The 24,971-nt window shown below is 37.8% G+C and overlaps 1 protein-coding gene across 1 annotated transcript in view; it reads right to left on the minus strand.

Annotated features, from left to right (window-relative positions):
• Positions 1–24,971, minus strand: part of MAN2B2 (mannosidase alpha class 2B member 2) — a 29,756-nt gene that overhangs the window by 775 nt on the left and 4,010 nt on the right. The window contains exons 3-18 of the mRNA XM_023925528.2: positions 20,884–20,989; positions 17,996–18,168; positions 16,619–16,734; positions 15,468–15,645; positions 14,053–14,251; positions 11,471–11,661; positions 10,438–10,624; positions 9,463–9,596; positions 7,166–7,422; positions 5,027–5,218; positions 3,112–3,364; positions 2,898–3,008; positions 2,591–2,783; positions 1,779–1,931; positions 1,300–1,412; positions 341–458 (exon numbers count right to left, since the gene is read on the minus strand). Coding sequence (XP_023781296.2) covers positions 341–458; positions 1,300–1,412; positions 1,779–1,931; positions 2,591–2,783; positions 2,898–3,008; positions 3,112–3,364; positions 5,027–5,218; positions 7,166–7,422; positions 9,463–9,596; positions 10,438–10,624; positions 11,471–11,661; positions 14,053–14,251; positions 15,468–15,645; positions 16,619–16,734; positions 17,996–18,168; positions 20,884–20,989 — 2,674 coding nt within the window. The remainder of the gene's footprint in view (positions 1–340; positions 459–1,299; positions 1,413–1,778; positions 1,932–2,590; positions 2,784–2,897; positions 3,009–3,111; positions 3,365–5,026; positions 5,219–7,165; positions 7,423–9,462; positions 9,597–10,437; positions 10,625–11,470; positions 11,662–14,052; positions 14,252–15,467; positions 15,646–16,618; positions 16,735–17,995; positions 18,169–20,883; positions 20,990–24,971) is intronic.

Raw genomic sequence — 24,971 nt, forward strand, 5'->3', positions numbered from 1 at the left:
ACAAAATGCAACTCATCAGCATCTGACAAAACCAATCTGTGTCACAAATATGAATTCATAAAGTAGCCACTTCTATCTGAACAAAGAAAACTCCAGAAAGATTCCAAGCTTTTGAACACTTCTAGGCAAAACAAACTATTGGATAAATATGACAGTCACGTACTTGCAGGGAATCTTTGTGAAATGTTCCTACCTGCTGGCTGTGACAGGTACCAGGTCTGTCATACAAAACAGTAAGGCATTTCTAATCTTGCAATTTTAAAAATATTTTTAACTAGACTAATCATCAAGCTTCAACAGTTAACAACAATATGGACACCAAACACATTATTCCACCTACTTTTGCCTGGATATTGTGCAGTCTTCCATTTCCACCGCTCCAAAGTGTTCACATCCCAGGTGCCCGTGAGGGATCGCTCTTCCACTGTCATCACTGATCCCAATCCCTTTAGCAAAGCCTGGGAGTAAAGAAAACACCAGGAATCAAATGAGAGTTCACAGACAATAGTATCAACTCACCAGCCTAGTACACAGTAAGACCAGATAGAATTTTCAACTCTAGCCTGTTAATTACAGCAGAGAGACTTTAAAAATCTGCAAGGTCAGGAAACACAAGGGCAAATACAAATTCACTGGGCTTCAAACTAAGCTGAGGTGCTGAAAACTTCCTCTGTGTTGTAGTACAGAGTCTATTAAAAGGGCTGAAACTCACACTCCTCCTTTTACTGAAACAGAGAATCCTACACATCCTACATGCTTCTGTCATGACAATCAAAATAATAAACCCCTGCCATGGAGTATGAAGTAATTTACTTCCATAGGAAAGATCAAATAGACATGAAACTGAAAAAAAGTGAGCACATGATGAAAATGACAAAGTTTGAACAACACACAGAAATCAACTGTAAAGAAAAAAAATGTTTGCCTTTAACACTGTCCATGTTTCATTAATTATAGGTACAATTTTCAATAACTAAAGAAATAAAAAAGAATCCTACTCTCTGGACTGGTTAAGGTACTGCAGTTTAGGTAACTACCAAGAGCTCAGCAGATCCAGTCCTACCCATATTTAGCATTTATCTTCATGCTGTGCCTACAGCAACTTCATCTGAAGTAATGTCTTCTGTGTTGCAAAGCCAAGAAAAAAAGGCTCACTTCCCTCTGAGGTTAAATTTCTATAATACTTTTTCATCCATCTTTTGTGTACTTCATAGTACACATGATGTGTCATTCCAGAACCATTCCTCTTTGGAATAAAAACACCTCATTTGCTATTCCGTCTCAAAGGGTTAGATTTACCTTTAAATCTACTATCACAGGCTGAGACAGCACAGGATCCTCTCCAACTTCATACAAGTGTCTGATTCTTAGCAGGACACGACTGAAATCTGCATCACCTTGCTTCTGTTTACCTTCAAAAGAAATCAAAATGTATATATTTTCTTAGTTTAAAATTAAACCCAAGCATTAAACATTTTTTTTTAAACTTTAAACTCTCATAATTTGATCTTAGTTCCTATTTTTTAAAGTTAGCAAGAGGACTGATATCAGGAAACAACCAGCTCCCACTTTGACAGGAATGTCACTAACAGGCATGAAAAACTCATGCAGGAGAAATATTTTACTACTTGAGCAGAGAAATAATACAGCACAATTAAATTTCTTGACTGAGGAATTTAACACTTTGCATAAATAAAAATACTAGCCACAGAAGAGAGAAAAAAAGAAAACCAGCTTATTTAAGTGTAACAACCAGCCACCTCTTTGAAGGCACCTACCCATGTGGATGCTGCGGACCTGCTCTGCATGATTAGAGCTGTACCTCCACCCTGGAATGCTCAGAGTCTGGAGATGAAGATTAGGTGGCACAGTTACAGGCAAATCATGGACTGAATTCTGTTGAAGTTGTCTGGGTAGCTTTGGTTTATCTCCTTCATGCAAAATAAAACAAAACAAACATTAAAATCCATCACACACACAAGCCTGGCTAGGGCACTGTGGAAGGGTAAAGGGCTTTTTGCTTATTCTGCAAAGGCAGAGGCAAAATAGATAACATGCTTTCTCCTCCAAGGCCTTCCAAGATACAAAGCAGGAAGCAGCATGATTTTAACTGCTAGAATAGTCTGTCAGAGCTTTCAATAAAACAAATTTCACTGCAGTTTGAAATTTCTATTTCACTACAAGGCTTCAGTTTTAGTTGACAAGGTGAACAAGTATTTTTAAAAGAATGACTCAAAAATGGTCATTAAGGACTCAGTATCCAGGAAGCCAATATATGGTGCACTACCTACTTTGGACTAATTCCCTGTGTGAACGTTTTGTTCTCATTAGATGCTTTAAAATTTATTTTCCTCTGAAAGTAGAGATAATTATATAACAAGAGAAACATTTCATATACTTGGACAACATCCATGTTTGAAATTAATGAAAAGTAATGAGCAAGCTCTAAACCTCCCTCCTAACTCACTATATACTAACTCTGCCTCACAGGAGGCTTGAAGTCTGCATTTAAAAACTCAACAGCATAAATCAAAGCAACATAAACAAGCCATTCAGATGCTAAAGATAGCACAGGAAGCTGAGTGATTACCTGGTAATGCTCCAAACATTACTACTGGCCTATGCTCTAATGCCAGTCCACTTGTCCGATACAAAGTATTGGTGGCAGCCTTGGCTCCTAAAATAAGCCAAATTACTGGGCGAACCACTGAGGAGTCATTCAAAGTGAGATTGTTACTCAGGTCCCACTGAAGGTTGTTCCACAGTCTCCTGTGTAGCATCACCTGTATTGGGAAGGTAAACATCACAGCAGGAATCAGCCATCAGGTTTTACTTATATTATCCACTACCATGAAATTACACTCACCCAGAAAAAGAAACAAAAATTTGTATGTTACCTCAACTTGTCCATTCCCTTGGCTTGATACACCATGAGCTCTTTCTGCAAGCAGCATCAGCCTTGTGGTATCATCTTCAATGTAGGCAGTCTGGACCATTGGGTAATAGTTCTGTAAACACACAGCAAACCATGCAGAGATAATATTACGAGGAATTAACCAGGAAACGCAGAACAAAGACACAACTGACTTTGGATTACACCTTTGTGCCTACCCGAGCCACTGTGTTATTGACATATGCCTTGAATGGTCTTTTCTGCATCTGATATCCATTGTTGTCGGTGTAGAGAAGTTGTTTGGTGTTCAAATTTGTGCTTGTTCTTAGAATTGCTTCACGATTTAATTCCAGAGGCCCAACACTGTATTCTTGCTCTATCCTATGGCAAAGCATCTTCCCATCGTAGCCATCTGGTACTGAATACAGCCTGGTGTACACTGCATATATATAGTCCTGAGAAGTAACATTGCTATAAAGATGAGAGGAAGGATGCAGAGTTTAGAAAGTGGAGCACTTGACTGATTATGACAAAACTTGCAAGGCACTCCTCATGTCATCCTATGCAGACTTTCTTGCCCATTTTCTATTTATTTCATGTACAATTATTTTTAATTTCAATTTAACTTTCAAATATACAGATATTCAACCAGAGTAAGTGATATCCTGTAAGTTTCTTTCACACTACAAGTGCCAGGAGGCTTCTTCATTTGATTACAAAGACTCTGTTTTTCTCAAAATTAAAAAAAAATTAAAAAGTTATTATGACTCCCTAAGCAACATATTTACATTGTACAGAATATATGCATTTTTTCAATCTGGGTGATATCAGCTTTGATGCAAGAATTCCACACTACTTTCCAAAGGTCCTCCTCAACTACAATCCTTGAGCAATGCCATGTAAAGCAAAAGACTTCAGCCAAACAACCAGATGTAAAAGAGGGTAAAGAGTTTGTAGACAGATATAATTTTAACACAGAAAAGTAGCTAATTAATCAGGGGTCAGAGTGACCTTATAAAGGATTTATTTCTCCTTTCTCTAACTTGCTTTCAAGATAGGTATTCACAGCTACTAAAATGTATCATTATATCCAATTTCCATCCATGTAAGATATTAGCTGCAATATTCATTGAGTTGTACAGAACCAGTTTCTGAACAGATGTTGCCTTAAAAAATGTACCACAGAGGATCACCCTAAACAATCTCCACATCCCTCCCTCCCTCCTGCAGCAATGTGTTTCAGAAGTGGGCCCATGTGAACCTCATGAAGTTCAACAAGACCAAGTGCAAGATCCTGCACCTGTGTCAGGGCAATCCCAAGCACAAACACAGGCTGCACAGAGAAAGGCTGGAGAGCAGCCCTGAGGAGAAGGAATTGGGGGTGCTGGTTAATAAGAAGCTCAACATGAGCTGGTAAAGCATGTGCTCACAGCCCAGAAACCCAAACATGTCCTGGGCTGCCTCTGAAACAGCACAACCAGCAGGTCAAGGTGGGCATTCTGCCCCTCTGCTTCCCCTCCATGGGACCCCCACCCACAGTACTGCAGCCAGCTCTGGGGCCCACAACATGGGAAGCACCAGGAGCTGCTGGAAGGAGTCCAGAAGAGGCCACAAAGATGCTCAGAGGGACCTTAGGGCAGCCTTCCAGTACCTGAAGGGGACCTACCAGAGAGCTGGAGAGGTACTTTTGACAAAGTCATGCAGTGACAGGACAAGGGGAAATGGCTTTAGACCAAAAAGGAGTAGGTTTAGATAAGATGTTAGAAAGAAATTCCTTACTCTGAGAGTAACAACACACTGATGCAGAGGAACTGTAGATGCTCCATCCTGGAGGTGCTAAAGGCTCTAGCTCTGGCTAAAGGTTGTATGGGGCTTTGAGCAACCTGGTCTAGTGAAAGGTGTCCCTGCAGGACAGGGTTTGGAACTGCATCTTTACAGTCCTAACACCAACAATTCTATGATTCTATGATTTACAGGAGGTGCTTCCTCAGCAGTACATTCAGCAGATGTATAATTGTTCTTTTGTATAAATCCTAAACAGTACAAATACACAGAGCTTAGGAACAACTGTACAGAAGTAACCTCATACATATCTGAGCCTTCCAGTGAAGTGAAGCTGTAATGGTGCTGTACCTGTAGAAATACTGGCGTATCTCTGTCATCAAGCTTCCAGACATCACTTCCAACCCCACTGCTTTTGACACTGGAACAGCTGAAGCATTTGGAGCAAATAAATAGTTATCTGAAATGGGTCCTTTCTTTGTGTCTCCATTTACGTGGTACTCAAGGAACTCCTGGGTGAACTGGACAGTCTGGTTAGTCTCCCTGAGAATCCACAGAAGAGTAAAAATTATATAAGTTACAAACACGTTTTGTACATGATAAATGCAAAGCTGAACAGCAACAGTAATGGAGGGTGGAAATGCAAGGTGGAAATAGGAGGCTGGAAATGTAAGGACAAAAGACTGTTTCTTCACAGTGGATTGATTTTGTGAGACTGAGTAAATAAGGACAGCAAAGAATTAAAGTGCTTGCCATTAAGATACATGTCAGTTTGCAAGCAAATAGAGATTCTATGTAATTTTCTATTTTTGTAGAAGAGAATCATCTTAAGGTTAAACATCTTAAGATGTTTATATTAAACATCTTAATTACCTCATTGTTTTGATGCCAGAGTTGCTAAAGGATTAAAACTACCCATTTCACAAGAATGAGGTACACTGCACTGCACTAATGAATAAAACAATTAGGGTCATTTAACTTTGTAGCTAGGTAAAATCAGCATGATGCAAGTTTCCATGTTCAACACTGGTAGCAATAAAATCAACAGGGTAGCAACATTTACAGTCACTCACTACCAACTGTATCCCCTCCTCTCTCCACTGCAGCTTACAGTTTAGCTATTCATGACTTATTATCACAATTTTTAGAAAGTCATATAAAGGCTCTCAGCTATCTGCTCTGCCTTTGGCAACTTGCTGTGAAAATGGGAAAAATCACTTAATCTAGTATTATAAATTTATACTGCCAAATATTTTATCTCATATTGATACAGCTACCCACAATTTGTAATAACTGAGGAGAATATCCAAATGTTTTCTACTACTTCTCTTACGAGACACTTTTAGTGCAGAAGCAGGATCTAGAAGTTCTAGCTGTTGCAGCTGAACGTAAAAGGCTTCCCAATTGAAGATCCCAAGTTTTTTCAACCTTTCCTCCCATTCTGACCTGAGGCCTCATTCTTTCCCATTATCCCACTGCATACTTTCTGAAACTCAAGCATTTTGAGCTTGTCTGAAGGCTTGTGAAGTGAATATCTCATTTCCCTACATACTGAATTCCAGCTCTTGCTGCCTGCCAGAACAGGATGAAGAAAACTGTGAACTGAATCTAGGTTGTTGTTCTGCACTTTATTTCTCATAGAATTTGGAGACAGTTATGATCTAGAGGCACTCTGAGAAAATACTTATTCCAGGGCTCTTAGATAAGGTCCAGCTATACTTGTAAAGCTGGTTTTAATGATACTGAACAACGAGTTCTTGCTCTAGGAGGCAGAATTATGAATGAAACTGCCAAGGTGAAAGAGATCTAGCCAACACCATGCAGTGAAAAAAGGAGTCAAATATTCCATCAGTTACAATAGGTGACAATCTGAATCCTGAGCAGGCACTGCACTGAAGCTGAAGAAAATGTGCCAATTCACATCGGCTGAGAAAGACCATCTGAAAACCTCAAATCTCACCTAAATCTTGATAATTCTTCCATTTTATCTACCTGATTAAATGGAAACTCCTTAGTTAAAAGTTTCCTTTCAAACAGTTTTTTAGCTTTCTACCACAGAAAGAGTGATATGGACTTGCAAAACAGTACTTAGTATAAGTAAGCCCTTAGTTCATCACTTAAGGATCATTGTGTAGCCACAGTATATGTGCTTATTTAGTAATTTTTAATAAAAATGCACATTCATAACCCTCTTTTGTTCTGAAGTACACTAAAACTCTGCTGATATACTAGTTATTACTATATGTCATCTCAGACCAACTGCAAAGTTAAACAGAGCAACAACACAGAACTAGTATAGAATCATGCCTGTGCTGGTGTGGAAGTGTCCTGTAAAAAGGAGGACATGTGGGGATAAAAAATAATTTTAAAGACCGCAAAGAATATTTTGTTGAGTCTTGGAATTAAGACACATCACACAGTCCTTGGATTTATTTTTATGAAGTATTTCACAAAATCTGAAACATTATTGAAACAAGCAGGCAATCTTACCTGTCTGTGATGCTGTGCATCAGGTTTGTGTTTTGGTCAAACACGATCTGGTAGCAGTTGTTAACCACAGGAAACAATCGTGGACTTTGCTGATCTGCACGAGTTAAGTCTCTCCGCTTGTACTTGACTGAGCTCCCAATAAATGCAGACTCTTTACCATCCAAGGGTTTAATACTGTATTTTCTGTAGCTCAGACCACTTATTTCAACTAGGATATACAAATCATAGGTAGACTGGGATTCCACAGAGCTTTGAACCTGTACATTAGTATACACAAAAATGCTTCATTACAGAAAATTAATTGGCAAGGCAATTACTTTCATGTGCTGTAAGCCCTAAATTATAAAAAATAGCTTCTACTTTAATAATAACTTTCTAAATATGCCATTTTTATAATTCTAAATTATAATGTAGATCCATGCTGTTTTTAATTGGGAGCCTGGTGAACTTGGATTAAGCTGAGTCTTACTAGTGAAGGAAAGTCACTATGCAAATTAAAAGGGTTATTTTAATGTGAACATGGAATCACAATTTAAGATTACACTGCAACTGTAATCTGTCTATAAGAGCAGATATAATAATAAATTAAATTAAATTGATCAGTCAAATGACAGAAAAGAGAGTGAAACACTAGAGACATGACCAGTGCAAAAAAAGAAAACTCATGACAAGAGGAGGAAGCACCAACATGGACCCTCACTTTAGGGAAGGCACATGAAAAGGAGATAGAAGCATTTAACATCCTTTTGAACCAGTGTTACGTAATACTGAAATACATTAAACATCAGTTTTAAATCATCTTTCAATTACACATATCCTGCCCATTAAATGTTATATACTTTAGTACTACTTTTGATTTGGAGAAAGAAAATGGGGCTAGATAAATACTGAACAGATTCTATGGACAAAGAACCTAGTTATAACTAACAAGCAATTCAAGCAAGCTGTTTGTATCTTCACACTGTGGACTAACATATGTCCAGTTACACCACAGACAACCTAACAACAGTGATATCAGCAGAGTGTACTCCCATTCTCTCCCTTCATGATACTCGTGCATGTGGTGCAGAAGGCAGCAGAGCACTTGCCAAAGTTTCAGTTCCTCTCATCTTTGTATTTACACAATTGTCCTGAGCTAAGGTTATATTTCTCACAAAAGGAAAGAGTGTGTAATATGAATACACTTTTGAACTGCACATACTGGAATTAAAAGACCCCAAACCAACTTGCCATAACTGCTAAAGAGATTTTACTTAGCCTCAAGTGACTACCCATATGCATATAAGAATAACTTCTAGCAACCAAGAATACAGATCAACTTGGTACAGAGAGTTCTGCCTCTTTAAAATAAGGGCAACGTACCTTTAGGACTTCCCAAATCCTGAATAAATGCCTTGACTAAATGTCAATCTTGTCTTTGTATCTTACAAGACAGAAGTAATTCAGACAGAACGACTTGTGGGAGGTAAGTGACTGACAGGCAAGCATGACCATGTGCCAACCCAAAGAGACTGATGGTTTCCAGAGGAAGGCAGTAAGGTCCTGTGCCATCACATGTACAGGTACAGGACAAGGGATAGCTGCTGTGCATCACCACCTGACTACAACGTGCCTTCATGCACAGTCACAGTCATAAGCCACAGGTCACTGTGCAGCTGGCAGAATTGGCTGAGCTATCTGGCATCTCAGGGTCAGAGGGGAGCATCTGGAATTGCATCAGGCCTCTTCAGGCCTTATGCGCAGAAACATTCCTGGAGGTTTATCAAGCCACTGATGATGATGCATTCTGGTACAGCAGAGAAAGCCTAGTACTAGCTTTCACTTGAGGCTGCTTTCTTCCCTTCCAGGGAACAGCTGGCTGTGTTTTGGAGCTTGGCTATGACAGAATGAGCCATCAAATGGTAGCTGACTGACACTAGTTTCTAAGACCTACATTTCTTAATTCTCTGCTTCTCCCTCCTCAAGGCAATCTGCCAATTTTACTAAAAGGGCTGTCAATTGTAAGGCAGTGCTTCTACATAAAAAGATTTACTTGAAACAGTGTTTTTTAGGGAAAGAAAAATAAGGTAAGAAACACCAGGTCACACACAGCAGACATGCAAAGGACAAACCAAACACACTATAAGAACATCAAATCCTTTTGGACAGTAAAAAAAGTCTCTTTGTTGAGACAACAGGCAAGTAAAAAAAACCTTGAAGGACAAGTAGGAAAATCCCACTTGGACAGGAGGTAGAATCCAGCCAATGAAAATTGACAAGTGAGAGAAAAGCAACAGAAAGAAATAAAGTTTAAGTACCTGTGCTGGCACAGAATATCCCAGTTCATCATATACACTCATTGCCTCATTGCTGACAGAAACCGTGACAAAGGTAGTGATGTTCCATGCCAGTGGGTTATAGACAACAACATACTGATCAACATCTGTAGCACCTTTGTGCAAACAAACAAAACTGGCAGTCACTACATTATGTATTTTTAAAACGTGGCATTAAAAAGCACTTACGAAACCTGTCTAGGTACAACTATCTTACAAAAATGTAACAAAAACCTTTCAGTAAAACTTCAGGACTGAAAAAAGGAAAATATTTAATAGTCCTTCATAAAAACCTCTTTGCTTTATTCTTCTATGCTCGGCCTAATCAAAAAAGATCATGTATACAGAAAATGACACCTGAGTTGAATGTAAATGTATTTAGTGAAGATAAGCTGCTTGCAACTCATTGTCATGCAGTATTAACTTTATCAGAGTTATACAGAAGATCAAATGAGAAGCCTAATTTAAAAACAGCCCTGTAAAAATCCAAATCGGTCTGTTGCACAGCCCACAGCACTGCTTACGTCTGACAGTTTAAAAAGTTTCCAAAGTAAAGATAAAAGGGAGTGTATGGTCTTTAGAATAGACTTCTTAAAAATCCTTTTGCATTTTTTACACAAGCTGGCAGTACATTATAGTAAGAACATTACTTACTCTGTTCTCCTTATCATGTAATGCTCTGTTGCAGACTAAAGTTAGTTTAGTGACTACTCTGATCAGCACCTCTTCTTCCCCTTGTTTTACATTTGAGGTCTGAATCTGAGAGCCAGGTCTAATATATGCAGGTAGAGTTCTGTGTAACATCAGCTGAGAATTCCTGTGTCTCATAAGGCAAACAGGATTTTCTAGCCATGGTTCACAGAACATAGATATACATAATATGTTAAATGTTTTGGAAGAAAACATGATAGCTTTCATAAGGTAGCTTGCAAACTGGAAAAGGTGTGCAGGAAGTACCTGGTTTTCCTGAGCCTTTAGTGTAAACAGAAGAATAGACCTCCCCATTCTTCTTCGCGTTGTTGATATCAAAGATTATGGAAGCCATTAGCTTCTTTACGTTGAACATTCCATACATCAAGTTATTCATGTACATGTCCTTCACCTTGGGAGACTCTGTGCCTGTTACACCATCGTGGTGCTGGACCTTATATTTAAATGTAATTTGAAAGGAACAATAGGATGAAAACTTCAGGTTTGCATTTGTATTAACATTATTGTCAATTACACTCCTGACACACAACTTAAAACAATAAGGGATGACAGCTATATTCAGATTCACATTTAGCCTACTCTGAATTCCTACATACTGAATGAAGTGGTCAAAGACAAGATGAATACAGGTTTCCCTCTATACATATTTCTCTTTTAATATACTGAAATTACATCCTTAGAGGAAAAAACCAAACAAGTTACCAAAACCAAGAATGCAGCAAATATACTGTAACAAGACAGGTTTTTCATTTCCTACTTAGATCTGGTCTGCACAAAATAATTATTTTATAAATAATAGTGCAAAAGTTAATGATACAAGACTAATCACTTGGCTGATGAACTTTGAAGAAACAAATCTGCCCTTCCTCTTCTAACTTGAAGAAGTAGAGATTATCAGTAGTTTTCAATTAGCTCCATTTTTGTTTGGTTTTTATTTACTTTCAAGAACAATTCTGTAAATAACAAAACTAGCACAAAGAAAAGGAATTTCATAGCAAAGTTTGAAACCATATACCCTTTCACTGGTTGAAGAAAACAATTGCCAGTAACCATGTCTTGAAAGCATGGTTAAGGGGCTGAAGTCATGTTTCAGGACTTCAAGCAATTCAGAAGCAATTTAAGAAATTGCTTTTTTTTTACTTATGGCTTGCAAAAGGGGGAAAGTTATTTCCAAAAATATAAGAGCAAATTTGAGACACTCCAGCTGAAATGCTCACGCAAACTTTTCATTTGGAAAATAAACATTTTCATTCAAAGCAGAAAATAAATCAATCTTTACCTCTGAAACTGCCCATCTAAGGCTCTGAAGTTGCTCTAAGGCTTTACATTTGCAAATAGAACCTTCTGGGTGTTTCTGGACATACTGTGTAAAAAAGGATTCTCCAGCGTAAAGCAGTGAACTTGCTCTCCTTGCAATTCCTTTCAATGTACTCCGAGAAGTATAAAACCCAGTCCATGCTTGGAATGGCTCTGTTTAGAGTGGGACAGATCCAAAACACATCAAACTACCACTTCATTTATTCTACTACTACAGCTATCACTACTACTACTACTACTACTACTGTTCAGATTCTTACATGAATCCTACTGGGGATTTACACAGCAGTCATCAAATAGAAAGCCTACAAGGAAACTCAGCCAGGAACATGCATTTTGAAAAACTATCATCTCTCCTACAGGCCTAGTAACATGCAAGTTTGATACAAAGCCAGTACCAACCAAGTTAGCCTGTGTTCATTATGAAATTTCCTTCTTGTGGATCTGCACAAAAGAATTTTCCAAGTTTCACTGAAGTATATATTATTATTAGTTGTTAATAAAATAGATTATAATCTTTGGTAATTGCTTGATACACGCAGTCTACATTTCATCCTTTTGGGGTTGAAGGGATTTGGCTTAAATTTAATTTCTTCAAAATGGAGTAGAAACACTGAAATGATGACTCCAAACTACTGCAGCACTTCAAACTACATCAAAAGATGCCCTCAAGTGGTTACTGGAAAGTATTTCAATATTCTGTTTGTGTTAATGTTTCAGCATACCACAGAGTGAACTAGGAAAACAATTACTTGTTTTTAAAACCTTCGAATCTTTCATTAGGGGTAGGAGTGTGTGTTTGTTTGGGGGCAGTTTCTCTTAAAATACTCTAGCGATAAATACGTTTTACAGAAAGAAGTTGCAGAAAGTGTTTTCCAAAGAGCACACATGCAACTGTAATAATCTGCTATCAGCCCAAGAGCAAAGGCAACAATTAGAAAATAGGATCTTTTGCTTAAAAAACTTCAGGACAAATTATTTTTGGCCTGAAAGGTGCTAGAAGTTTCAAAATAATTAATTCCATTTTAGTTTTCAATGTTACAGACAGAAGAACCACACATACGTAACAGCACAGTACAATGAATGCAGAGTAGAAGGAAATACTTATCTGGGACTTAAAACTTTTGAGTTTCCAGATGTCATAAGTGACACTCAGCCCAACAAGTGACTCACAAAAAAAGGGCATAGCAAGAATAAGAGAGGATTAATCATCAAGAAGCAAAACAGCATGTGGGAGAAATTGCACTCAAATCTATACTGCGATTGCAAGGCACAGAAAGTCATTTGGGAAAAAAAACTACATCTCTGTGTGGGCACCCACCTGGAACACTGAAGGTGCTGCTATTATGCAAACTAATAGCAATTGAATCCTGCAGGTAAATTATGCCAAAAGATAAAGGAAAGAGCTCAGATGTAAAAGGATATTAGCAGTTAGAACTGGCAATGCTTTTATCTGCAAGTGGTTAGAAATGACACAATCCCTAGAGGGAGGTGAGGGAGTCAGGGATCAGTCCATGCCATGATTCACAGGAAGCAATGGTTATTTTTATTCATTGAAAAGTTAACAGACACATTGCAGAACAGTCTGAAATATACGTACACAGTCAAAAAATGTGATGAAGCAGTGGTAGCTACAATTATACAGAAAGGTGCTTTAATGAAATCAATGCTATTTTAAAAATAAACCAAGCAATAAAATAAATTAATGAATTTAGAAATTGAGAAGCTGTCTGTATCTTCTCTCTGCATACCTTGATATGAGGTCTAAAAGGATAAATTTATTGGGGAAAAGAATTAAAGGGATGTTGGGTATGGCATGATGTATTTTGTCTTTTTCTAGTACTTTTCAGCTCTGCTTAATTAGCTAAATTAGTGCAGCAGGTAAGATGCAAGCAAGCAACAAGGAGCTGCAAAGAATTTTTATAACACTGTATTACAAAGTTTCAGAAATACTGACAGTATTTTTACTTGTTCAGATTTCAGTTGTAAGAAAATTATTCCCCACCCCAGAATTTCAAACTGTTTTCTTTAATGAAAAGGCAAGATTTTCTCTTAGAGGAGACTATGGGTTCATCTACATTAGTATTTTGTTTGGATCAGGTCATTCTTATCTAGTGTGCCTTGCTTTATAGAAAAGATTGGATTTGGAGCTCACAAACTGGATTCCTGATGGATGCAACAAGCATTAATGGACATTCAAATCTATATGACCAGATTATATATTTCCTCCAATTACCTGGAGCACGGACACCAAATCCTCAACATTGACAGGTTCACTTTGGGGACCCCCATCCCACTGTAGTAACACAGAACTACCCCAAGAGCTTTCAGATAGCCTTGGTCACCTGTAGCTTCTCCAGATATTCATAGACATCCATATTTTTTACACAACTAAGCTCAAATCAACTTGTCTATTGATGACACCTCATAGAGAGAACAAATCTTACAAACAGGCATTTTTCTTCTTTATTTCTCATTTTCCCTTATTACAGTTTTACCTATGTATATTTGAGGCAGACATTAGGCAGCTGTGAACTTGATTACCTGTTGAATAAGGAAGAAAGTCTTGAGAGTCCCGAGTTTCCCATGTAAGATTCCTGCTATAAACCGCTTGGAAGTAATCACTGACAGTGGCGTACTGGACAGTCACTCCAAACTCAGCAGAATGCTTGTTAATATATTCCACCAACAGGTCCATGTTAGAGTACTGAACAGATGCATTAAAGAACTGTTTGTCACAGCCCTGAAATTTCAAACATAGAACAGCCAAATGACTTTAGGTCACATAATTAAGGAGGATAATTTTTAACACTAGTCTATGTTCAGGGGTATTTCTTTTGATTTTGACTGCCCATATAACTGATATAAGTTACAAAACTATCAAGACTGACTGAGCAGGGCTACTCACACAGATTGTCTGTAATCATGAAAGAATAATGAAAAAGCATAGAGTTCTAGAACTATATATTCCCTCTATTTCTTTCCATAGCCTTATCTATCACAAGCACAGAGAACCAGAAGTTTTCTTACATTACTGCAAAACTGTGTATTTGGATCTAGATGTTAGGGATTTATTTGTACTATTTGAAACTTCTCCCCATTCCAGCACAATTTTCACTATAGCACAACTACAGTGTTATATTCTACTTCTCTCTACAAAAATAATAAATTCAGTATAACCAACAGTGTCATAAACACAGGAGAAAAACACATCAGTGACTCAAAGCTGCATCAGTCAGAAAATACTGTGGTGAAATAGCCCATAAAGAACACACATAATCCTTTAATATTGTAATCATGAGACCTACAGCATCCACCAAAATTAGAAACCAGACTGTACACTCAGTTTAGGCAAAGTTATTCTTTCCTAAGGACTTGAATACAGCAAGAGCACATCAGTGCTATACGTATGTGTAGGACGTAATTAACACAGCATATTGCTGAAGAAAATGTTTGGATGACCAAGCTGGGATATGCTTTCTTATGGTTCTAGCTAAAATACAAAGACTGTATGAGAAAATGATTGCACATCTGAAATCTACCTAATCATGTCAACCTAAGTGTCATACACTTTCCTATAAGCCTATAATTTTTGTTAACGCACAGTTACGTTGGGCTAAACAGTTAAAAAAGGAAATCATTTAAATAGACAAAGCAAGGGGTGAAAAAAGGAAGGAATACTGCAATATATAGTTATGCAAGAAGTTTTCTTTACAGTTTTGTCACTTTTTTTTTCTATATTGAGTAGGGTGGAAGACTTGACAGACAACTGTCAGGCTATACAAGGAAATTTTAAATATCATTACTAGTCAGTCATTTGGACTGCAATTATTAGAAAAACACTTCATGTCACATGGTTTGTACCAGCATTTCTGCAGTACCTACTGCAGCAAGTACCATGCAGTTACACTCTGGAGTGTGCTTGTCTCTTCTAAAACAAACACTGACCAGGCACTTACCCATGGCCACAACACTTCCTCTGTCTGGAACCAGGCTGCTCTCTCCTTAATGTTTGCCACCATGGTTTGTGCATACAGGTGGAGGTTAGCATCTGTAACAGGGAGACTCATGTCTGGATAAACACCATCCTTTGGTGGATCTGGGAAAGTTGCAAATCCATTCCAAAAAAATCCTGACCTAAGCAGAAAGAAGTAAGCAGAAAGAAGTAAGCTGTAAACAGGATTTACTCAACTGGGAAAAACATATCAAAAGGTGCTGGTGTAAAATGCATATACCCAGGGAATAAGAGGCAAAAAAAGTTCCATTTATATTCATTGCTAGTATTTAAGTATTTATTTAGGGTTGGAGGCAGGAAGAAGAGTCTCCAGTTTTCTTTGAACACTGTCCAACTTTTCAAGTCAAAGAATCCATAGGACAAATGAGCAAGCTTTGTAACAATGAGGATGTTCCCCCAATTAGACTTGATTTTCAGAGTATTTTACTGGATAAGCCAGTAAGCAAAATAAAGTTTTCAAAAGTTCTGAAATTTCTTCACAAAATAAATGGCAATTTTTTTGTTGCTTTAGTTTATACATGGACAATATACACAATCCCAGCTCAAGATAATGCTTAAAATCTCCCATAGAAAATCAATTAGCAATAACCAAGTCCCTACTGAGCTTCCTGGAGCTTTTAAATCTTTACTTCCAGGCAGAGAAAAAAGACCCCAGTCCTGCTTTGGACATTTTATGCTTACAGTAATTAAACTGTTTCACAGTTTTATTCTATTTTTTTTTTTTAATAAGGACTGACAGTGTAAATCAGTCACTGTATTATAAGAAGATGAAAGCCATACCTATGTTTTCAAGCCACTAGGTGTAAGAAAACAAGTGTCAATATTTAGAGGTATTTTAAATGCCTGTCAGTACAAAGTGTCACTTTTGAGGATTCAATTGTTAGGTACTGAATAAACTTAATTTATTATGGTGGAAAGCTGGGGATGCTTAATCCTTACTCCGATCTACAGTCCAGACATCTCCTTGACCTACCAGGCCAGGAGAAAGCAGTAGGATACTTTTGAAAGAAAACAGTCAAAGAAAATGCTTAAACCCCAATAATATAAACTCTCAGAAGTGAACAGTATTTCTGCATATTTGGGAAATCTTTGGACCTGTTTGAAAAAGGTAAGTGTGATGGAGTACAGTAGCTGTACTGATCCATAACGTGGGTGAAGATCTGCTGTCTTTCAGATAAGGAAGGAGAGCCCCGCCATACAAACTGAAGCTTCTGGAAAACAAAAGAAGGTATGAAACCATTACCCTTGATGACATTCACAGAAATACGTCATTAACAACTTAAACTTCAGAGTTCCCATCTTCCCTTCCACCACTTTTAATACTTTTAAGTGCTTTTTCTGAGGATTCAATGCCAATGGAACCCCAGGCAAGGTCACACACTATATACAGGAGGTTACATCAGTGCCTCTTTCCATTAGAATTGATGCAGAAGGAAAGAAGGCAGCACACTGCCAGCATACTAAAATCCAGAGATAAGCCTGGCTTATCACAGTTATTATACCTCAGTAGTTTCAATGGAAGCTGAACACCTATAAGCTAGAAAAGATCCAGATGTAGTCTGACTGCACTGTAGTCAGTGGGAATCAATAATTGATGTTAATGTTTAAATTCTACTGGAGTAGAATTTTACTGTTTTGGAAACCTTCAGACTGTTAAGGGCCAGGAAAAAAAATCATCTAGCTGGGAAAAGATTGTCTAAAACTCATAAAAGATTTTAACAGAAAAGAAGTACTGCAAATCATTGCAAACACAAGGTGGTAGGTCCAGGCTTCACTAAATACAACACAAATTCTGTTGTCTTCTTCAGAGACACTTGACTTTTACCCAAGATTCACAAAAGCTAACTAGTGCCCAGAACATAGTGGTGAAAGCCCCTTATTTTCAAATAATAAGTGAGTTAAACTGGTAACAGATCAGGGCTCACCACAGTGATATGAAAAGCATTTACTGTGTATGGGACACTGTGCAAGAGAAAGCAGAACATGAAAGAAAACCTGAATTCAGCAAAACCATGACTAGCTGCCACTTTAACTGGCCTAGCATCATTAATTTCACAGGCACAAATAAATGTTCCGAGCCTGACAACACTGTGCCCAAAGATTACACTTTAAACTTGCTCACACAATACCCAACAGATACAAGATTTCCTTAGGGAAAGCTGGAACTCCTAGATGTCTCTGCTTCAAACACTCCTTATTCAGTCCATTTAGACTTGCACATTTGCCTTCATTTTGTGTCTTCTTCAGGATAGACTACATTGTATCACTGACCAGAAGTCATGAAGACACTAATTGACCATATAACCCAGATTTAATAGTTTCACCATTACTACATGCAATCAGCATGTCCCATTTAAACAAAAACTACCTACATTTTCTTGCACAGATGACAGAGATTTGTACCTTAATGTCAAGGTTTAGATTACTGTAGGTAGATGCCAGCAATGGTTTCATTCCTAAGGGTATTTTTACCTTGTTTTTCTGCATGTCAGCCTTCAGATCATAGTCAATACGAGAAATAAGATGAGCATTGAAACCAGCCAGAGCAAAAAGAGTTGGTGTTGTAGCTGAAGCTCCAAAAGGATCAACGTGCCAAGAAAACTGAGGCCTGAAGCCAAAAGTTTCATACAAAAATCCATGACCTTCTGCAAAGCAAAATTTGTTTAGGTGAGGAATATTTCTAAGAGTTAATTTTATAAGTTTAATAGCCATATTGTGTTATAGGTATGCACTTGAAGGATAGCTTCTTGTTGCTGTTTCCCAAAGCATTTAAAGTTTTGGGAAATTAATCATTCACAGCAAAAGGCTTAATACTGACAATGTTTATATTGTTATGCCAAGTATAACTTATTAACATTATAAAATACTAATAACAAAAAGGAATTATGATTAGAGACAGGTCTTGGGAAAGGTACATAGATACAGATCAGATTAAGGCTGTTGTAAAACAACAACCTGGGGTTTAGTTTGTTTGCTCAAATCATAAAACCCATTCTCAGAAAATTTCAGTCTCATTTTAATGACAAAGGGATAGGGGAAGCAAGCCATCCTCTTAACAAAACTAGCATGAATATGATTATCAGTCATCTGAAAAGAAAAAAGCCAAAGGTTAATAGTGAACTTGATACAGGATGTTATTTACAACTAATGTTACTCATGTATTTACTAATGCTACTAATATAAAAATATGTTTTGAAAAAAGAAACCCCTAAACAAGGAAAGCCCAGACAACAGCATGAACACAGAAAAATCATTTGAATCAAAGTAAAACAACCAGGAAAGCAGTAGATTTTATTTGGAACTTAGGTATATTGCACTTGGATACGCATAATCATAAAAAAAAAAAAGACAGAAAGAGAAAATTGCAGATCATTATGTCATAGTTACAGAATTATGCTCAGAACTATTTGAAAATACACTCCCTGGCTTGGAATAACTTAATTTTAAATTTTAATATAATATCATATCATATTCAATTATAATAATATTGATCATAATCAATAATAACAATAATAATCATAATCAATATTAATCATATCAATTTTAATATCATGTAATATTTGAGTAAGTGAGGCTGCAAGGGCTCTTTTCACTTTGTCTTTCTCATGGTTAATGTCTTCCCTAGCTAGAATATTCACAATGTGTTTAAGTATTCTGATGGAGGCATATTTGAAGCAGAGTTTTCTAAATTTCTCCAAAACACTGGAATTCTGGACAGACAAGAGAATACATGAAATCTAGACCCCAAATGTCTGCACTGGCTTTCTCTTCTCAACTTGAACTCCACACGATCCATCTTCTTTGTATGTACTCAAACTGAGCAGAATGCTCTCAGGAAAAACAAATGAGAATTTTAAAATACATTAATGTTTTTGTTCCTGATGAATAAATTATCAAACTTGAATTTTCTTTTTTTTGAATAAACATTACATTTACACAGAATGAAATGTTAAATTAGAAATAATGTTTTTTTCAGCTAACTCCAATGAATAGAAAAGCTGGGTTTGTGTTTAACAAAAGGACTCTTCAATCATTTTAGTTTCTATTTGGAGAAGTCCTAGGTTCAATGCTCTAAGCCCATAAAGCAACCTTGAAACACAGGAGTTGGATGAGAGGAAAATAAAGTTCATGTCCTCTCCTCCTCCAGATTGTAGTGAGGTACAGAAGCAGCTGCTAGTCCTGTGCTCCTGATAAACACTGACAAGCACAGAACAAAGCCAGTGGTGCTGTGCAGTCAGATGCAGAAAATAATAGAAGTGTTTTCTGTCCCTTAACTGTCCCATGTAGGAAGCTGCCCAGAGCGTAGCCCTGGAACAGAGTTTCCATCAGCCATGGCAGCTGGTGCTAACACATCCCCTCCCTGCTGCGCCCTCCTGGCATTAAACAGACATCTCCAGCACAGTGGTGCCATCAGTTATCCTGTTTCTGCTTGCTCTAACCCATGCAAACAAACCTATGTACCAAAAGACTCTTTAAAAAAAACATCAAATTGACAGGTGTAACATGCAAATGTTAGATGCTGAAGTAAGACGATTAAAATGCTAAATAGCACATCTCTTGGAAATATGCACCTCTTTCTAACAGAAGATGATAATGATAACAAATGAGAGTTTCTTCATCAAGGAAGTCTTTCAACTAATTTTAGTTGACCTCAGTGACATTCCCTTGCCCCCATTCTGCAGAAGACCGTGCCTAAACAATACAACTTCCCCACACTCCGGTGTTGTCACTGAAGATGAATAAATCACATGGACACAGCTCGAGGTGTGGTGAAAGGAAGAGAGAGTTTATTTTTCCTCCCAGGATTTATAGGTTTCTGACCACAGCCAGGGATTGGATGGTCAGGATAACACTTTCCCCCTGCACTGGCCATGAGAGATGCCCATCACAAGACGTGTAACAGAAGGAATGTACACATATCTATGTTTACAGTTACTGTCCTGGGAAAGTCTTTGAAAACTATGTCAGCAAGCTCAGAAGCTGAGTTTTCAGGGCGACAACCAGGTGTTTTCTTGAAGAGTGTTTCATACCCTCAATTGCACCATAACTATCTTCCCAGGAACTTAAGCTCTCAAACACACACACAAAAAATGACTCTGCTCCAAACAAGTTTATACCTGACAAACCAGCTTTTGGTAACCTTTGTGCCTGCTGCAGAACTGTCATGTCAAAACAAATGTGTTTTTTTAAGAAACGATTTTTATACAAATAACACACCAGCAGTGAAAAATAAGAAATGCTTTAATTAGTTCTTAAGAAGTAAGAAAATAATAGCAATTTCGGAGTGGAAAAATGAAAACCAAACAAAACCTCCAAGGTCATAACAATGAAAAATAAAAGTTAAATGCCAATATGCATACCCGTCAACTGTAAAATTTGATCATCAATTAGTGTCACAGCTTCATCATGCATCACTTGCCCTCCAATGACAAATTCCAGTCGTCCCTCCTGAAGCAACTGATGGACCTATGATATTGAAATTAAGACACAGAACATAAGCATCATTTCAGTCTTATTCAAAAAGGCTGCAAATTCATTTGATACTGCAGCACATTACCCAGACACAACATTCGTCAAGAAGGCATCTAGGACAAAAAGTGAGATAAAAATTAGATACTAGGCTGTCTGAACTGAGGCTATCTAAAGAATAACAGGGGAAAAAGTATTTGAGTGTGCTGCACAGTGCATTGATTTATCCAGCTTACACTGAAACCAGGTAACAGGTGTTGGGAAGGTAGAATTAGAAAGGAATTATAAATATGACTCTTTAGCCAGAAAGGCTAAGGAAGAAATACAAATGAAAGCACGGGTTAAATAATTCAAAGAAACCTGTCTGGTATGCCAGAACACATTCTTTCCCCCAGTAAAACTTAGCTGAGACCCCTCTCCCCTGCCTTATAAGGAAAAGTCCAAAGTACCCCTGAGATAACTAAAAATATGCAAAAGCAGCGATTTCTATAGGTCACACACGAATGTTACTGTATAAATATACTTACAAAGATTGGTTAGTGAAGGAATAGAATATTCAAATGTATAGATTATATAAGCAATTGTAAAAGAGAGCTTGCTCTCTTGTTTCTCTCACTACGCTCTTGTTTCTCTTGCTGCTCTTTCTGCTCTTCTTTATCCTCTTTTTCCGGCTCTCTCACTTCTGTTCTGTTACTCTTTCTTAGCCATCTTAAGTGTTAAACCCATGAATTCGTATTTTACCCCGTTTTGTATTGTTCCCTCTGAGCCTGCTTTGAGCTTCATCTGCTGACTCCTAGCAGGGCTCTCTCTCCCACGCCCTGAAATAAACTACTAACATCTAACTCGACTATAGAGGTCTCTGCTGTGTCCCGGACCGTCCGCACCCCGAAGCGTCTCTTACAAACAGGAACAAAGGATGCACTGCGAGGTAGACATTGACCTTTTGGTGTTTCCCAGTAGTGCTGCTAATGTGCCTCTTTATACTGTCTGAACACCAGACACTGCACTGGCAGCAGCCTGTAATTCTGCCTCAAGGTAGCTAGAGCTGGAGGATTAAAACAGAAGACACTGATGCTTCTCCCAAAATCTTCATGCTGCTGCTGCATCCAGCTTGGCTTAGGGAAGGCACTTGGTGTCTGGACGAGGGAGCAATATGCAATGCCTTGCAAGCATGAGTGGAGCCCCAGGCATGCAGTAATATTCAGGCTCCCAGGGTTTTACTGGAAACTAGATCTCTGAGACCCAGGAGAGAGACAGACTGTACCATCACACTGTGGCCACAAACATCTCTCTACTCCATATGCATCTGTCCTGCCTTTGGGGCACAGACAGGTTGCTCAACTTGTGACTGACAAAATCCTTTATTAAGAAATAGTTATTCCACAGGTTTGCCTGCCTGAATAACCCACTGCTAACCTTAATTTCAGGTTTTTTTCTTAGTTTAAAAAATAACAGTGTATTACAACCTGCTCAACTTTTGGATGATAGCTTTTTTTTTTGAGGGGGAGCGTTTATTTTTTTCTTTCTTGGTGGGGTGGAGTTTAGTTTCAGCTCCTAGAAACAACAGGTATGCTGACAAGTACAGCCTGCAGCAAATGCTGGATGTAGTGGGGGGTGGTGTTTGGAGGGAGGAAAGAATAGTCTATGTCTCTTTCTAAAAGTGTTAGGAGTCTTCTGGTTTTATTTTAGTTACTTTAGAAATTCAGAGATATCTCAAACTTCCAATAAGTAAAGTTTATGCAAATATGTATTTTAATCCTCAACTTTTTTTCCCTTTTTTTAATCTGTCATGTAGGATGCCATTTTTAGAGCTATTATGTTTATTTTCCCAGGAACCTTCAGTGTCTACTCAGATAGGATGCCAGATTGTCAATTTTGATTATAATCATTTCTCTCCTCCACAATGTTGTGAAAATGCTTCAGGGCTCAGCATTCCTAAATTAGTTCCAGCCGACTGTGGTGACTGATTAGCATGCTGGGAGACCAGATAACTGATATCTCGTGTCAGCACAGAACTGGCCCTGACCTACATGAAAAGATTCTGTGATTATTATTCCCCATTTGGATGGATATCCAAAATATATGATCCAAACTTGGGGCCACAGAAATGTTTTTTTAATGTAAGTTTTGTGGTACCACTGAGAGGCTGGAAACACAAGAAAAATAATTCAATTAATTAAAATAATATCCGATCCTCCTCCTCCCAAAAAAGAAAACAGTATCTGTAAAGACAAGTACTTTTTCTGATCAGAAGGGGGCAAAAAGAAGGAGGAATGGAGGAGACAGATGCAGTAGTACTACAAGCAGCAGGATGCTATGGTGTTAGAACATCTGTAATCCTTGGACCATACCACCATCAACTCACACCTACAAACCACACAGAAATGGGTTTTTTTCCCTTAGTTAAAGCACCCAGACATCAACCCACGGTAAGGAGGTAGGAATGTTCACACAAGAAAATTCTGTGTTAATAAAATGTACTACAAGGTTCCCATCTGGCTGAATACTGCAGCAGTACATTTCACTCTCACATATTCTCTTGTCTGAATCGTAAAACCAGCTTCTGTACCCAGGTTGTACCTTTTAGTAGTTTTTAATGCTATAGTTTCAACACAAAGCAGACACTCCAAAACAAGCTAGAATTAAATCCTGTATTCCAAGTAAACCACTAAATGACAAAAGAATAAAGGGAAAATTAAAACCAGAATGCCTATCCCACAGAAAATCATTAAGGCTAGAGCTCAAGTGGAAAAAGCAGGGCAGTAACCAGAGCGACCTAATTTCAGGGACCAGTATTTGCAACTTGCTGATGTTAAAAACATATAATTTATCTGCAAGTTAGAGTTTCAAAGTTAGACACACAGGTTTAAGAGGAATTTAGTTTTAACCATTTTAATTTTAAGAGAAGAAACTATAAAGTAACCAGAGAACTGACTATACAATGTGTAAAAGCAACAATTATAAATAATTAGGCTAGGAAACTAAAGCCTGAATCATAGGTACTAAATTTTGCACTACCAAGGTCAAATGTGATACACATTATTCTTCTGAATTTCACATAATAGCAGGAATAGATATTAGAAACACGAGCCTTGACTTTACCTTTGGGTTATAGCAGCAGAACATTCCTGAAATAAGATCAACTGATCTTTGAAAGTTGGAGGACATTCCTGTCCCTCTACAAAGCAGTTCCTATGCTATTTTCTTCTCCACCTCCAGTACAGTTTTCTAATTTAACAAATCTACAAGAAAATTGTCCTACAACAGGTGAGTATGGGCAGAGTCCCCACAAAAACTGCAAACTGCCTAAACCCAGCAAAATCCCTCATGCAAAGGTCAGCCTTGCACAGGCTCTTATTTGAATATGGAACATAACAGAAGATTCAGAATTCAGTGAAGGACTATGTTAAAATAACCAAAAAACAGACAAAAGGATGCTTCGCACATCTGGATTTTAAACTAAAATGTAAAGAACTGTTGTTCTGACCCTGGTAACAAAACAGACTATGGAGTTCTGAGTAAGTACCCATGGGAAACTACACCCGTTGGTTTTAGGATCCAAAATAAACAACCAGCTGCTAGCCTATCAGACCAGTCTTCAATTCAGCATGTTTGTTTCATGTCAGAGGAAAGAAGAAGTGACAAATAAAACTTCACAATGACGTTACTAGAAAAAATCACCGCCATTGAATGTACAGTCACTGCTTTGCTGTACTATCTTTGTTTACAAATAAATGGCAGGTTTTTGAGCAGTACTTAACTGGAAAGAACAAAAAGTTCCTTCTTATGAGCAGTGTTAGGTGTCAGATGTTTTAACAGATACTGGTGCGGCCTGTTTCAGGTTCACCCACATCCTAAAGTAGCATGGCCCCAGATAAGTAAGCTGCCAATGAAACAAGAACTGTAAAGTGTAAAAAATCTTCAGTGCAAAGGTTACTACCTCCTACTGCTCTAATCTATAGCTGGGGCTTAACCTCTT

This window comes from Cyanistes caeruleus, chromosome 5 (genome assembly GCF_971803275.1).
Source record: "Cyanistes caeruleus chromosome 5, bCyaCae1.hap1.1, whole genome shotgun sequence".
NCBI lineage: Eukaryota > Metazoa > Chordata > Aves > Passeriformes > Paridae > Cyanistes > Cyanistes caeruleus.